At 40.8% G+C, this 13,305-nt stretch overlaps 1 protein-coding gene across 2 annotated transcripts in view; it reads left to right on the top strand.

The window, feature by feature from the left end:
- Positions 1-12,856, top strand: part of Nsmaf (neutral sphingomyelinase activation associated factor) — a 62,036-nt gene extending 49,180 nt beyond the window's left edge. For both annotated transcript variants that reach the window (XM_052714969.1, XM_052714970.1), the window contains exons 24-31: positions 2,288-2,355; positions 3,062-3,129; positions 3,525-3,648; positions 5,493-5,576; positions 9,369-9,519; positions 10,927-11,029; positions 11,106-11,215; positions 12,197-12,856. In XM_052714969.1, coding sequence (XP_052570929.1) covers positions 2,288-2,355; positions 3,062-3,129; positions 3,525-3,648; positions 5,493-5,576; positions 9,369-9,519; positions 10,927-11,029; positions 11,106-11,215; positions 12,197-12,291 — 803 coding nt within the window. In that variant the 3' untranslated portion in view covers positions 12,292-12,856. The remainder of the gene's footprint in view (positions 1-2,287; positions 2,356-3,061; positions 3,130-3,524; positions 3,649-5,492; positions 5,577-9,368; positions 9,520-10,926; positions 11,030-11,105; positions 11,216-12,196) is intronic.
- Positions 12,857-13,305: the final 449 nt, after the last annotated feature.

Here is a 13,305-nt window from a genome sequence, read left to right as displayed (position 1 = left end):
AAAATAATTGTGTAGGAAAGGTTATATGCAGGACCCTACACTGGACATGTCAGGGTATCTACAGTACTGCTCAGGAAGGAGGAAGCCATCTGTGTTTCACCAGGATTTCTAGCTACTGTGTTGACCCATTAAGCAACCAACAAACATTTGTGTCTTTTAACAAAGTCTCTAGTGCAGTGGTTCTCAACCAGTGGGTCGCATCCCCTCTGAAGTGGAATGACCCTTTCACAGGGGTCGCATACCAGATATCTTACATATCAGATATTTATATTATGATTCATAACAATAGCAAAATTACAATTATGAAGTTTCAAGAAAATAATTTTATGGTTGGGGGTCACCACAACATGAGGAACTGTATTAAAGGGTCGCAGCATTAGGAAGGTTGAGAACCACTGGGCTAGTGGTTCGTAGAGTTTGTCTGCCATGGTATGTCGAATCTTCAAATCTTTGTACTCACATGACCTTGTAAACCACAAGTTTTATGTTATGACCATCAGGGCTTTAGATCTCCCCCAGTACCACTGCTTTGTGAATTTGCTAAGTAAAAAGGAAAGATTTTTGTTAAAGTCAAACATTTGTATTTTGTTTTAATTTACATTTCTCAAGTTTAGATTTTCATGATTTGTATTACTGGTTTATATGCATTCTAATATTGGCCTCAAAGTTAAATTTCTTGCTCCGATGCACAGTGTTTGTGACTCAGATGCTTAAGTTTTGGGACCATTCACAGGGATTGCCACCTGGGGGACCAGTGCTCACTGCCATCTTTAACCTGTTGACTTCTAGTGCTGGGAGAGCATCTCTCATTTTGAGAAAAGTGTCTTGGCTGCTTTATGTTTCTTTAAAATGGTCAAATTGTCTCTGGTAGACTTTGTGGTGAGCACTCAGAACTGCCTAACAGGACCAAAAGCAAATTGGGAAGACATCGCAAGATCAATGACACCCTGAAGGAATGGCCAAGTGCTGTTGTGTTTCTGTGTTTGTTCCCAAGCTAGTGCTAAGTAAAGTCTTACTGAGGCTCCTGTTTATAATTTTCATGAATTCTGTTGCCAAGATTAGGTTGAAATGTGATGTTTTACTGTAGAGAAGAAATTGATTAAAGCTCGTTATGATGGGTTACCATGGTGGATATTTAGGAAGTAGGTTACTGCAGGATGGATAGCTGTAGCAACATGGAGTTGTGTGTCTTGGGGTTTGTTGGTGCTGGAGATTGTACCATGGCTTTGACCCCATGGTAGTGCTCTTCACTGAGCCTCTGCCCTGGCTTTTTAACAGTTTGTGTTGGTGAGCTTGCACAGTGTTTATTAGTCAAGGAAATTAAACATTTGGGTATTTTCCTTCCTTCATCATTATTCTTTTACAAACTAGTCGTTCTCCCAGCCAGTGTAGACACTTGATTGGCATTGAATCTGCTGCAGAATTAAAAGTGTTTGACTGATTCTTCATCCCGCTCCCTTCTGGTTTGTTAACCTTAACCCGGGCTTTCTTTTCAATTCCAGCTCTGCTTATCCAATACCTTCATAAAACAGGAGTGTGTGGGGCGGAGCTCAGGACTCTAAGTACCTACTTTAGGTACCATTCATTATACAACAAAACATTTTCCTTCCTCGGTAAAGAGAAAAAATAATAAAAATGAGAGTACTATTCATTTATAAATAATTTTTAAAAAATGTCACTCTATAATTAGGCCATTCATTTAAAAAATTACTTCTATTGGCAAGGTCTTTGTTTTCTTAAAATTGAGCCTGGAGATATGGCTCAGTATTTTAAAATACTGCTCTTTAGGGAACATGGGTTTGGTTCTTGGCACACACATGCTAGTTTAAAACCATCTAGAACTCCAGTTCCAGGGAATGCAGCACCCTCTCCTGGTCTTCACAGGCAGCAGGCACATATGGGATACACATTAATGCATTTTAATGCATTTTACAAAGAACCACTTATATATACACTCACACACCTTTGTTAAAAGGATAATATTTGTTTTAGTATTAAGATTTCCACCTCCCTCCTCTCTAACTTTCCATGCACTTGAGTGTGGGGCTTCATTGTGCATGCAGGCCTTTAGAAATATCAGTGGCAAAACATGTCTGTGCTGGGATTGTATGGTTTCAGCCATGAAGTTATGTCTTAGAATCTTCATGTTGGCATGGCCTCAGAGGCCTGCATACACTTCATTTTCCGTGGAACGATGCTGACTTCTGCCCTCCAAGAGTTAGTAGGGCGGTTGTCCTTTGGTGTCTGTAATGCTTAGGCAGTCTTTCATCTCTTTTCTGACTCTCAGATTCCACTCTGAAGATGTTTTCTAAAGAATCCAAAATGCTGCAGAGAAGTATATCATTTTCAAATATGGTAAGTTTATCTTACCGGTGTTACTTATGGTAGAAACCCATGGGACCTGGGGTGTAGTTCAGTGCAAGGTCCTGGGTCCTGAATCTCGAGGCCGGGAGGGAGAGAGGCTGGCAGGAAGGAATAAGGGAGGGCCAGTTTCTCCTTACTTTTTCTCATACCAGTGTGATTTAACCTAAAATCTTGGATACCCAGTAGAATTCTCCTTAATAAGTTTATCCTTTCTTTTAGCTATCAGAAAAGAAGTATTTCTGTGCTACTTAAATAATTAGGCACTTCTGATTACTTGGGGACATAAAACCAGTTATTAAAGAGTGTGCCTTATTTTTAACATCAACACTCCAGGAGATTTTGTAATTCCCTTGAGAACTTTGTACATTTTCCTTAGCCACATCTCTGCAATACAGAGAGGGCCATTTCATCCTTAAGGACTATTCTCCTACCATGCTCTACTCCAGAATAGCAACATTCCTCCAGCCCTGTGAGAGCCCAAGAAGCATCAGTCTGGGTTACAGTATTCCTGATAACTTTGAGCATTTGGGAGAAAACCAATATCTGGACTTAGCAACTCTGAGTCCTGGATAGTGATGAGGAAAGCCATTATAGAAAGAATCTGACATCTGTTTGGCAGGAATCCATAACTGAAGTATGCCAGTGAAGGGTTTACTAATTATTGCAAGTCATTAATATCAAATCTTTTGTATTTCAGGCTTTATCATCTTGCTTACTTTTGCCAGGAGACACCACTGTCATCAGTTCTTCGTGGGATAACAACGTGTGTGTATCTGTGCCTGCTTCTTGTAATTAATTCTGCATGCTCAGTGGCTGCTCACATGTGGATGTGAGGGATAAGCAGGCTTGCATTAGAGGAGACATGTAGAGATGAGGCCAGCATCATTGGGGTCAGATACCATTATTTTAGTATAATCATTTCTCCAATTAGAATCTGTTTTTTCTATATTTTAAACTCAGGTGAAATGTAGCTAAGATAGATTTGGAAGTAATATAATTTCAAATTCAAATGTTGAATACTTTTAATAATACAAGAACAAGTAATTTGTAATTCTAGTAAGCATTAGTAGTTTAGAAATAATATTTGTTTCTTAAATGCATGTTTAAGAATCTTAAAATTAAGCTTGGATATTATTTTAACAGTTGTTGTTATCTTTTAGCTATTTTTATTCCATAGCATTTGGAAGACGCCAGGACACACTGATGGGACATGATGATGCTGTCAGTAAGATCTGTTGGCATAATGACAGGCTGTTTTCTGCATCTTGGGACTCTACTGTGAAGGTCTGTATAGACTTTTTAATTGAAAATGTTTGATTATATAATATTGTGAGCCATTCAGTTTCCTATCAATATGTTCAGAAAGTATGTAAATGATATACAAGGATACGTTTTTACTGCATTTTCTTAAAGTTATTGTACTGAGCATTTCTTCCATATATCTTTTTTATTCTTTGATAGTTTTACACATGCATATAATGTATCTTGATCATATCCAACACAAATCTCCCCTCCTTTTCACTCTCACAGTACTTCCCTCTCCCACCTTCAAATCCTCCTCCTCCTCCTCCTCTGTTTTTAAAACAGTTAGTGTTGCCAGCATGCAAAATGGATGTAGGCCATCCACAAGAGTTTGAGTGGCCCATCAGATGCCACACCCCTGAAGGAAAGTGGCACCTCTACCCCAACAAGTTGCCAGTAACTGCTTAGCTGGGACAGAGTCTCATGAGGGCTTCCCCTGTCAGTGATGGAATGCTGGGGAAGTTTTGTGCAGGTGACCACAGGTGATGTGAGTTCATGGGTACAATAGCCATGTCATGTCCAGAGGACACTTCATAGCACTCCTCCCCATCCTGCAGACTCCTACATCCTCCTTCATGCTGACACTCTCTCAGCACTGGGCTGTTGATGTGAAAGTTCATGAAGGACTGAGCAATCAACAGTCACTTACTCTCCATACTTTAACCAGTTAGGAGTATCTACATCGACTGCTTCCTACTGCGGAAGCAGCTTCCTGACCAAGGTTGCGGGCAGCACCCATCTATGGGTCTAAACATAAATATGTAGATGGCAGATTGGCAATGTGGCTGTTCAGCAAAACAGCAGTAAAGGACTTTCACCTAAGGCCTAGGACTTCCCCAGCTCTGGGCCTTTGACCAGGTTTATAGGACAAGACATGAATTCCTTCCTGTGGAGTAAGGCTCAGATCCAGTTGGAAAGTCATTATTGTGCACAGCAAGCACATCTTGACTGGCATCTCAGTCTAACAGCATGCAGGGTCCACTGTTGGATAAACCCATTCGTGGCCCACCCCCCTGCCCGCCTGCCCACCCACCCCCAGTGACTGACACTGAAAGCCCTGCAGCAGAGAAGGCATTTCCAGGTCGGTTCCAGCTTGACTCCACAGGTCCTTCAATACACATGTGTTGTGTCTTCAACAATAGGGTCTCCCTGTGTGCTTGTGCATAGTGTGTTCACCTCGGTGTTTACAGGTCTTCTTCAGAAACAGAATTGGAGCTCTTCTTGTTTGATGACTGGACACAGACTGGAGCCCTACTAGTTGATCAGTTAACCCTAACAGTGCAAGTGAAGCTGAGGGATCATTGAAAGATCAGAGTATTTAAATGTGAGACAGGCATCCATGTGTTCCGACTGTTTCTGTGCTGTACAGGGTCATCAGCTTGCTCTTCAGACTCCTGTTTTCCCATACAAGCTTCTCTAATGCTTAGATTTCCAGTTTGATTCTGTGTACAGGAAAGAAACAAACCATTATGTTTCTTGCAGAGTTTGTCGGCATTTTTTTCTCCAACCTTATAGATAAGTTTCCTCTATATAATATTGTAATTTGGGGATTGGTTACCTACTTCTTGAAACACTACTAGACATTGCAACACTTGTGCATTCAACATTCCCTTGATTGACACAGTGCTTAAACCACACAGAGTAACATATTCAAGGGATGGATGTGGACAGAGGCATGTGTGTACTAGTGGGGAAGAAGCCCATGGGAGACACTGGACTTGTCCCAGCATTCACTGGCAGGCATGCTGGATGGGAGTCTTTTGCAAATGTGTGGAGAATTTTGTATTAAAATTTAAAAATACCTTCTGCAATGTGCTTTGTCCTAGGTGTGGTCAGGTGTTCCTGCAGAAATGCCAGGCACCAAAAGACACCAGTTTGACTTGCTGGCTGAGCTGGAACATGATGTCAGTGTGAGTCCAACAACAAAGTTCTAGGTCCAGAGGGTGGGTGGGCAGTAAGTACTTGGATTTGTGTATGTTTAGTCTGTTTTCTTTTGCATATTAGAGATTATAGGCCAGCTCTTTGGGTGATCCTGTTAGGTGCTTGATTCTGCCTTCCTTCCCCTTCTAATAGGTTCATTGGCACATTTACCTGAGAGAATTAGCTTATGTCCCAATTAACTTTCAGAAAGTCAGTTCTGAGGTAGGACCCATCATCTTCATGCTTTCTGACCTGGAAAGTAGAAGGAACCGTCTGTCCTGGAGATACCTATCCCAAAGCCGAGAGCACTGACAAGCTGTGGGAATGGCCGAGAATGCACAGCCTAGCCACAGAGCCACAACAGAACTTATTCCTGGTGGTTTATCGAGTCACGCTACTGTGTCTTAGGCTGTAGTTTACAGTACTGCCTTTGTCCAGCAGCTGCAAAGTGATGCTGTGTTTTCATGGTCTTCAAGGTTGAAGACATTCAGTATGCAACTCAAGTTCCTTCATTCCACACAGCCTTCAAATAGTCATGGATCAGCCCTGATTCAAGTAGTTTGCCGCCTCAACATGATTTATTATCCAGCATTGACTTTTTTTAAAAGATTTATTTATTATGTATACAGTGTTCTGCCTGCAGGCCAGAAGGGGGCACCAGATATCGTTACAGATGATTGTGAGCCACCTTGTGGTTGCTGGGAATTGAACTCAGGACCTCTGGGAGAGCAGTCAGTGCCCTTAACCACTGAGCCATTTCTCCAGCCCCTCAGCATTAACTTTTTAAAATATATTTTAATTGAAATAGAATTATATCACCTTCTCACCTCCATTTCCTCCCTTCAACCCTTCCCACCTAATGTCCCTTGAGCCCCTACTAAGTCCCCTCACTCTCAAGTTCATAGCCTTTTTCTTCATTATTGTTACATACATATACATATGTATATGTATATACATGGATATATATAAATACAATGTGCCAAGGCTGTTTTTGTTGGTGGTGTTTAGATGGTTTCAAGGCTGACCACTCTGCATTGAACAATCAATAAGAAGGCTCATCCCTGGGAAAGGTTAATTCTCCTAGTAGTCATCAATTGCCTATAGTTTCTTGTCTAGTTGTGAAACCCTGTAAAATTTTTCCTTTTCCACATTAACATGTCTGCTGATATTGCCACTGTTCCAGTCTTGTTTAGGTAGCCATTTCTGATTGAGACTGTTTTACAGCTGGCTTCTGGTGTTCTGGCTCTTACACTCTCTGTGCCCTCTCTTCCTCCATGTTCCTTGAGCCATAGATACAGGAGCTGTGATGCAGATGTCTCCAGTGGGGCTGGACTCCCTATAATCTGTTAATCTCAGCATTGTGTCCAGTTGTGGTTTTCTGTAATGGTCTCTGTTTACTATCAAGAGAGACTGCTTTGGTAAGGGGTGGTAACTACACTTATCTGTGGGCATAAAGACAGGGTTTAGCAAAGTGGTAGTAGTAGATTGTTTTCTAAAGTCCATGACCTCACTAGTCCCAGGAAGCTGGCTATTTTAGGAATGTACCAGGAGTGCTTTCCCTCCTGTTAAGTGGCCTTAAGTCCAATTAGATAACTGTGGGTTGCCACTGATATATGAGTGCCACTTATTGTGCTTTTATGCATATCTTACCATGCTGGTAATTGTCTTGGTTCCTAGGTGTTACAGATGGGTAAGACTGTTGTAATTGCTTCCTTCCCTTAGCAACTTGCATAGTAATTTCTGGAACCATAGAAGCTAGAGCACAGAAAAGAGGCTTTCAGGTCAGATCCAGCTCAAGTCATCTGCGTCCTGTGTCCTCAGGTGTAGTGTCTTCAGGAGTAAGGGCCCAGCTTCAACTCCTGAGAGGCACCAAGAGCTCTAACAATAATCTATACTGTTGAGGGAGTCACTTGGACTACCATGACCATTCAAAAGGCAATTTCTCGTGTCCGGTACTGAAGTATTTGTTAGTATATGATTCTTGTGGGGAGCATTGTCAGCCCAGGTGGCTTAACTTCCTGTGTGTGTGCACATACACTTACGTATTGTGTATAATTTTATATCAGTATAAAGTAATATGATTTCTTGAGGCATTATCAAACAACTTTGGTGTTACTTGTCCCTTGTCTTCTTCTTCTGTATTGACCTCCCCCAGCCTGTGCCCCCTCCTAATTATTCCATTTCCCACTTCACCTGCTATCCTCCACACCGGTGATCGCTTTATACTCTCCTGGTTTCTATGTGGGATACTCACATTTGGAGGTAGGAACTGCAGATGAGAAGGAATATGTGACCTCTGTCTTTCTGGGTTTGGATTTCCTCACTCAGTATAATCTTTTCTAGGTTACCTGCAAATCTCATATTTATGTACAGCTGAATAGTATTCCATTGTGTACCAATGTACCACATTCCCGCTATCCAGTTATCTGTTGGGCATTAGGTTGTTTCTATTTCCTAGCTATTGTGAATAGGGTTGTAATGGACATGGCTGAGCAAATATCTGGAAAAGGATGTTGAGTCTTTTGTGCATATGCCAAAGAGCTTGGTCATATGGTAGATTATTTTTCAGTTTTTTGAGGATTCTCCGTACTGATCTCCAGAGTGGCTGCTGTACCAATTTGCATTCCCACCAACAGTGAATGAGAGTTTGTCTCAACAGACTCTAAGTATTGGTTGTCAGCTGTTTTGATGATCTTAGCCATTCTGATTGGGATGAGATGAAATCCCAAAGTTGTTTTAATTTCCATTTCCCTAATTGCTAAGGATGATGAACACTGTTTGAAGTATTCTTAGCCATTTTTATTTCTTCTATTGAGAACTCTGTTTAGAGCCCCAGCCCATTTTTCAATTGGGTTGTTTCCTTGACTCTGGTTTTTTGGCTTCGATTTTTTGTTTTTGTTTTTGTTTTGTATGGTTGTTTGTTTTAGTTCCTTGTATATTCTGAATATTAATCCTCTGTTGGATATGTAGCTGGCAAAGATTCTCCCCCATTCTGTGGGTTTTTTCTCCACCTAGTCGATTGTTTCCTTAGCTTTATGGAAGCTTTTTAGTTTTATGAGGTCCTACTTGTCAGTTGCTGGCCTTAATTCCTTGGCTAATGGAGTTGTGTTTAGAAAGTCCTTTCTTACATTTATATCTTATAGGGTATTGCCTGTTTTTTCTTCTAGCAGTTTTAGCATTGTTTCAGATTTAAAATTGAGGTCCTTGACCCACTTGGATCTAATTTTTGTACAGCAGGACAGATATAGGTCTAAGTTCATTCTTCTACATGTAGACATCCAATTTTGCCAGTACCATTTAGAGAAGATGCTGTCTTTCCTCCAGGATATATTTTTGCCTTTATATCAAATAATCAGGTGACAGTAGTTATGAATACCCATATTTGAGTATTCGTTTGGTCTACATGTCTATTTTTGTGCCAGTACCCTGTTTTATTACAAATCTGGAATTATAGTCTCTTCCTTATTATTCTTTTTGCTCAGGATTAATTTAGCTATCTGGAGTTTTTTCTGATTCCACTTGAATTTTAGTTTGTTTTGTTTTTGTTTTTCTGTATGAAGAACATTGTGGGTATTTTTCTAGCATACTTAGAATTTTACTTCATTTTAAAATAAATGGTCATTAGATATTACTAAATTATAATATAATCGTATTAGTTGTACCAGCACACACTGCACAGTAAAGCTTAATTTTTGTCATTGTGAGTGGATACTTTAAGGAGTATGGGAAAAGCATAGTTAATGAGGAGTCTGAGCCAATTATTTGTCACTGTTTCTTCTTAGGTCAATACCATCAATTTAAATGTTGAAAGCACACTGTTAGTTTCTGGCACCAAAGAAGGCATGGTGAATATTTGGGACCTCACTACGGCCACCTTATTACACCAGATTTCATGCCATTCAGGGACAGTATGTGATGCTGCTTTTAGCCCAGGTAAGTATCATCCTTTTCCAAATAGAACATATCAGCTCAGCTAGAACTCTGAAATTAAAAATTCAAAAACAAAGCATACCTTATTAATGAGCGGTTCTGCCTATAACTAAGGCTGGTTCATTTCTGGATACATGGGAAGAGCCATGTGACTTCTTTGGGGAACAAGGCCTTAGAAGAGCACAAATGGCTCTCCTTGTAGCAAGACCCTGGAGACCTTGACTCATTGGCAAATACCTGTGGGCAGTTAGCTATGTAACTCCAGGCATAACCCCAGGAGCATGGTGCTACATGCTCTCCTAGCTTTCACCATACTAGCCAAACTGCTGGCCTGAAAGAGTCACAGTAGGTCATGAAGTTTAAATATTACATATTTGTATAACTGTTCGGGAGCGAATGATTTTAACCACAAGAGTCTTTGAGAAATGTTACTAAATAGATGATATCAGGGGTTAATGGGAATAGTCTAGAGACAAGGAATGAAGTAGAATCATAGCAACCAACAGTTCCCTCATTTCTAATAACTGTGCCAATGCTCCAAGAAGTTAAGGGAGATGGACACAAGGGCAAGGGATAAACAGTGCCAATGATTAAGAGTAGGTTTCCGAGTTACGTTGTCTATAGGATAAGTGGAAAACCCTGGTATGTCCTCAGAGGAGATGGAGTAGTGCAGAATGTAGAGTGGATTGATCCAGCTTTGGCTGCTGAGTTGGTCCTGAGAACCCAGACCCTACCAGATGTAAATATTAACCACAAGAGACAAAACTGTCTCTCACTTTGCATGACCCTGTAACCACGTATGCTGCCTACTGGTCACACTGTTCTACCTGTAGGTGTGCCTAGCCAGCAAAGTTCCTTTGTAGCTTGCAAAACTGCTTATGCTTCTGTCAGTAGAGATCTAGATCACAAAGGTAATGGCTACAGATGGGAAAGTTGGGGGACAGAAGGGGGAAAAAGGAACAAACTAATAATTATTGTAACTATTTTTAGAAACTTAGAAAGGCTCATTGTAAAACTGTTCATGAAAATGTATAAAGACAGCCCAGGCTATCCAGGGCTACTCGTTTAAACAACAGGTGGTCAATTTCTTCATGGCGCCAACTTCACACATCCGTCCCAGGTCATCAAACCTGTCTGGAGCAAGGCTTCCAAGCAAATATATAGACTTTTGGCACTGGTAATTTATAAATTGGATACTGCTTTTGATTCTTCAGCTGGAGGAATCAGCATGTGTAGTGGAAATGAACTCTTAATCAAAGGGCCATGTCATTTCAGGGTCTTAGAAATTGGAAAAAAAAAAAAAAAACTTCAAGGAGCTCAAGGAAAACGAAGTAGGCAGTAGATTCATAAGTCAAGTCTGAGTGATCAGACCTGCTTTCTGAAGCAGCTTCCTTTGTGTCTTTATGGCAGATAGTCGCCACGTCCTCAGCACAGGAGCAGACGGCTGTCTGAACGTGATTGATGTGCAGACGGGCATGCTCATCTCCTCCATGACCTCAGAGGAGCCACAGAGGTACAGTTTGTTCGTGCTCGTGTCCTCTGGTTACGTACTTCCTTTATGACAGACTGTCTCCTGATCATGCTTGCAGGTGCTTCGTCTGGGACGGCAATTCAGTCTTATCTGGAAGTCGGTCTGGTGAGCTGCTTGTTTGGGACCTCCTTGGAGCAAAAATCAGTGAGCGGATACAGGGCCACACCGGTGAGTGGAGTGCAGCTATTACATCTGCTGGTGAGCTGACTCAGGCCCCTTCCAGCAGGGGACACTCGTAGGCAGACCCCAGGTGTGCTCTGGGGTGTCAACATTGCCCTTGCATTCTGATTGGCCAGTGGTTATGTATTGCAGTTTCCTTAAGATTTATATTTATTTCAGCCTCTGAAAAAAATCTTTACTTCCATATAGAGAATTAAAAAAAATATGGCAAAGCTGTACAACTGATTCTTAAAAATAATGCAGCTACCAAAAGACAATGAAAAATAAACTCCCATGGAAACTAAGGCATCCTCCTACCTACTAGTGTCAAACTGCAACTCCTACATCCCAGTCTTGAGGGGTACTTGCCATATCCCATATGGATCTTTCCGGAAGCATTATGTGGAGAGAATTGCACAACATACAGTATCATGTAAAGCTCCCTGCTCCCTGCTCCCTCTCCCTTTTCATTTGCAGACTCTTGGAAGACTCAATGTAGTCCGCTTACATTTGCAGGGCTGTTTTAACCGTTGCATCTTCCCACTGTGAGACATACCTTCACTCTCTTTTCTTGTCATATAATTTCACATGCTTTATTTCTTCTTAGTCATCTATCTTAAAATTATGTAGCTATGCTTTCCCCCTCGGTTCAGTGGGTTTTTTAATAGTTGCAATTCATCTGTGAATCTTTCCATGGAAAAGGCATAAATCTGCAGACGTGGTCACAGGCTACTCATTTCCCTTCCCATAAAATCTCTTTACTTTTGTTATACCATTTGCCAAAGTGTGTGTTGGCATCAATCGTTTTGCTTTTAGATTCATATGGAATTGGTTTCATTCCTCTCAAGTTCTCTGTAGAAGTGGGTGCTTTTAAACTCATAGACAGCTTTTGTTACACAATGACAAGGAATAATGATGGCATCTTGGTTAAGTGTATGGGAGTCAACATGCAGTCACCAAGTCTACCTTGGTTGCCTCCCTGTCTTTCAGGTGCCGTGACATGCATATGGATGAACGAACAGTGTAGCAGTATCATCACAGGAGGGGAAGACAGACAGATTATGTTTTGGAAATTGCAGTATTAAGTGCCTTTTCCTCTCTATTAAGTTCAATTCTATTTAATGTATTTTTAAACCAAACTTTTAAATGGTGAATGTGCAATGATATAGTACTTGGAAGTTCCACCACATGAAGAATTTGTGGTTTCAACTTCCTAAATCATGGTGACTTCATTCAAAGCCATTTGTCATCCGTTAAGGCAGATAAAAACATGGCAGCATTACGGGCAAGAACATTCTTTTTAGACAGAGGACTATCACATGTGATGACAGAAGACTGTACTGGGTGGTAGAGGACGAGAAGAAATACCCATTGGACTGAGAACATCGGCAGCGCTGGCAGCTCAGTTCTCCGAGAAGCAGTGCAGGAGCCTCTGATCCAAGTTGCCTGGTTGTCACAAGGTTCTTGGATGTGTTTTATGGACTGCTGCCTTTCTACAGTGCCGCGTGCCCAGATTCTAAGAATCTAGGGGAGGAATAGCAGTTCTTATAACAGTAAGTCTGTTACTGTGTATAGTAACGGTTTATATTTCATTACGCTACTAATGTTCATCTTTTCTACATTAAAAATATTTTTCTGTAATGAAAGCACTTTTCCTTTTATTTAAATAATTTCTTTTAAGAATTACAAATATTAATCCTTCTACAAAACCATACTTAATGACAAATATAATTCCATTTCTTTTGGGCCTACCTTCAGAACCAAGTCCAGACAGTAAGGTAGGTAAATTGGAAATGTAAATTTCCAACAAGGTAAGCTATGTAGCAATAGCAATGACTTCCTTTTTATTTAATCTCTGAACAGCAACCATATGATTACAAATTTTCTGTGCTATTGAAAGTATTTTTATAGTGTGGTTAAGAGGGAAAATTCCCAAACCAGACCAAAGTAGTAGAAACTTGAAAGTCAGTTTTAAGCATCACTGAATACATGTGTGTAGTCTCTGATTTCACTAGAGATGCAGCAGTCTCAGTAGGTTCCTTCATCACCTACAAGTGTAGAGGGTGAACGGGGCCACCGGTCTGGCCATCTAGGGCTCC

Source organism: Peromyscus californicus, unplaced genomic scaffold (assembly GCF_007827085.1).
Source record: "Peromyscus californicus insignis strain IS unplaced genomic scaffold, ASM782708v3 Scaffold_5__1_contigs__length_169319896, whole genome shotgun sequence".
In the NCBI taxonomy this organism is placed as follows: Eukaryota; Metazoa; Chordata; class Mammalia; order Rodentia; family Cricetidae; genus Peromyscus; species Peromyscus californicus.
The sequence above is the reverse complement of the archived record's forward strand: the minus strand, read 5'-3'. Positions and strand labels throughout refer to the sequence as shown.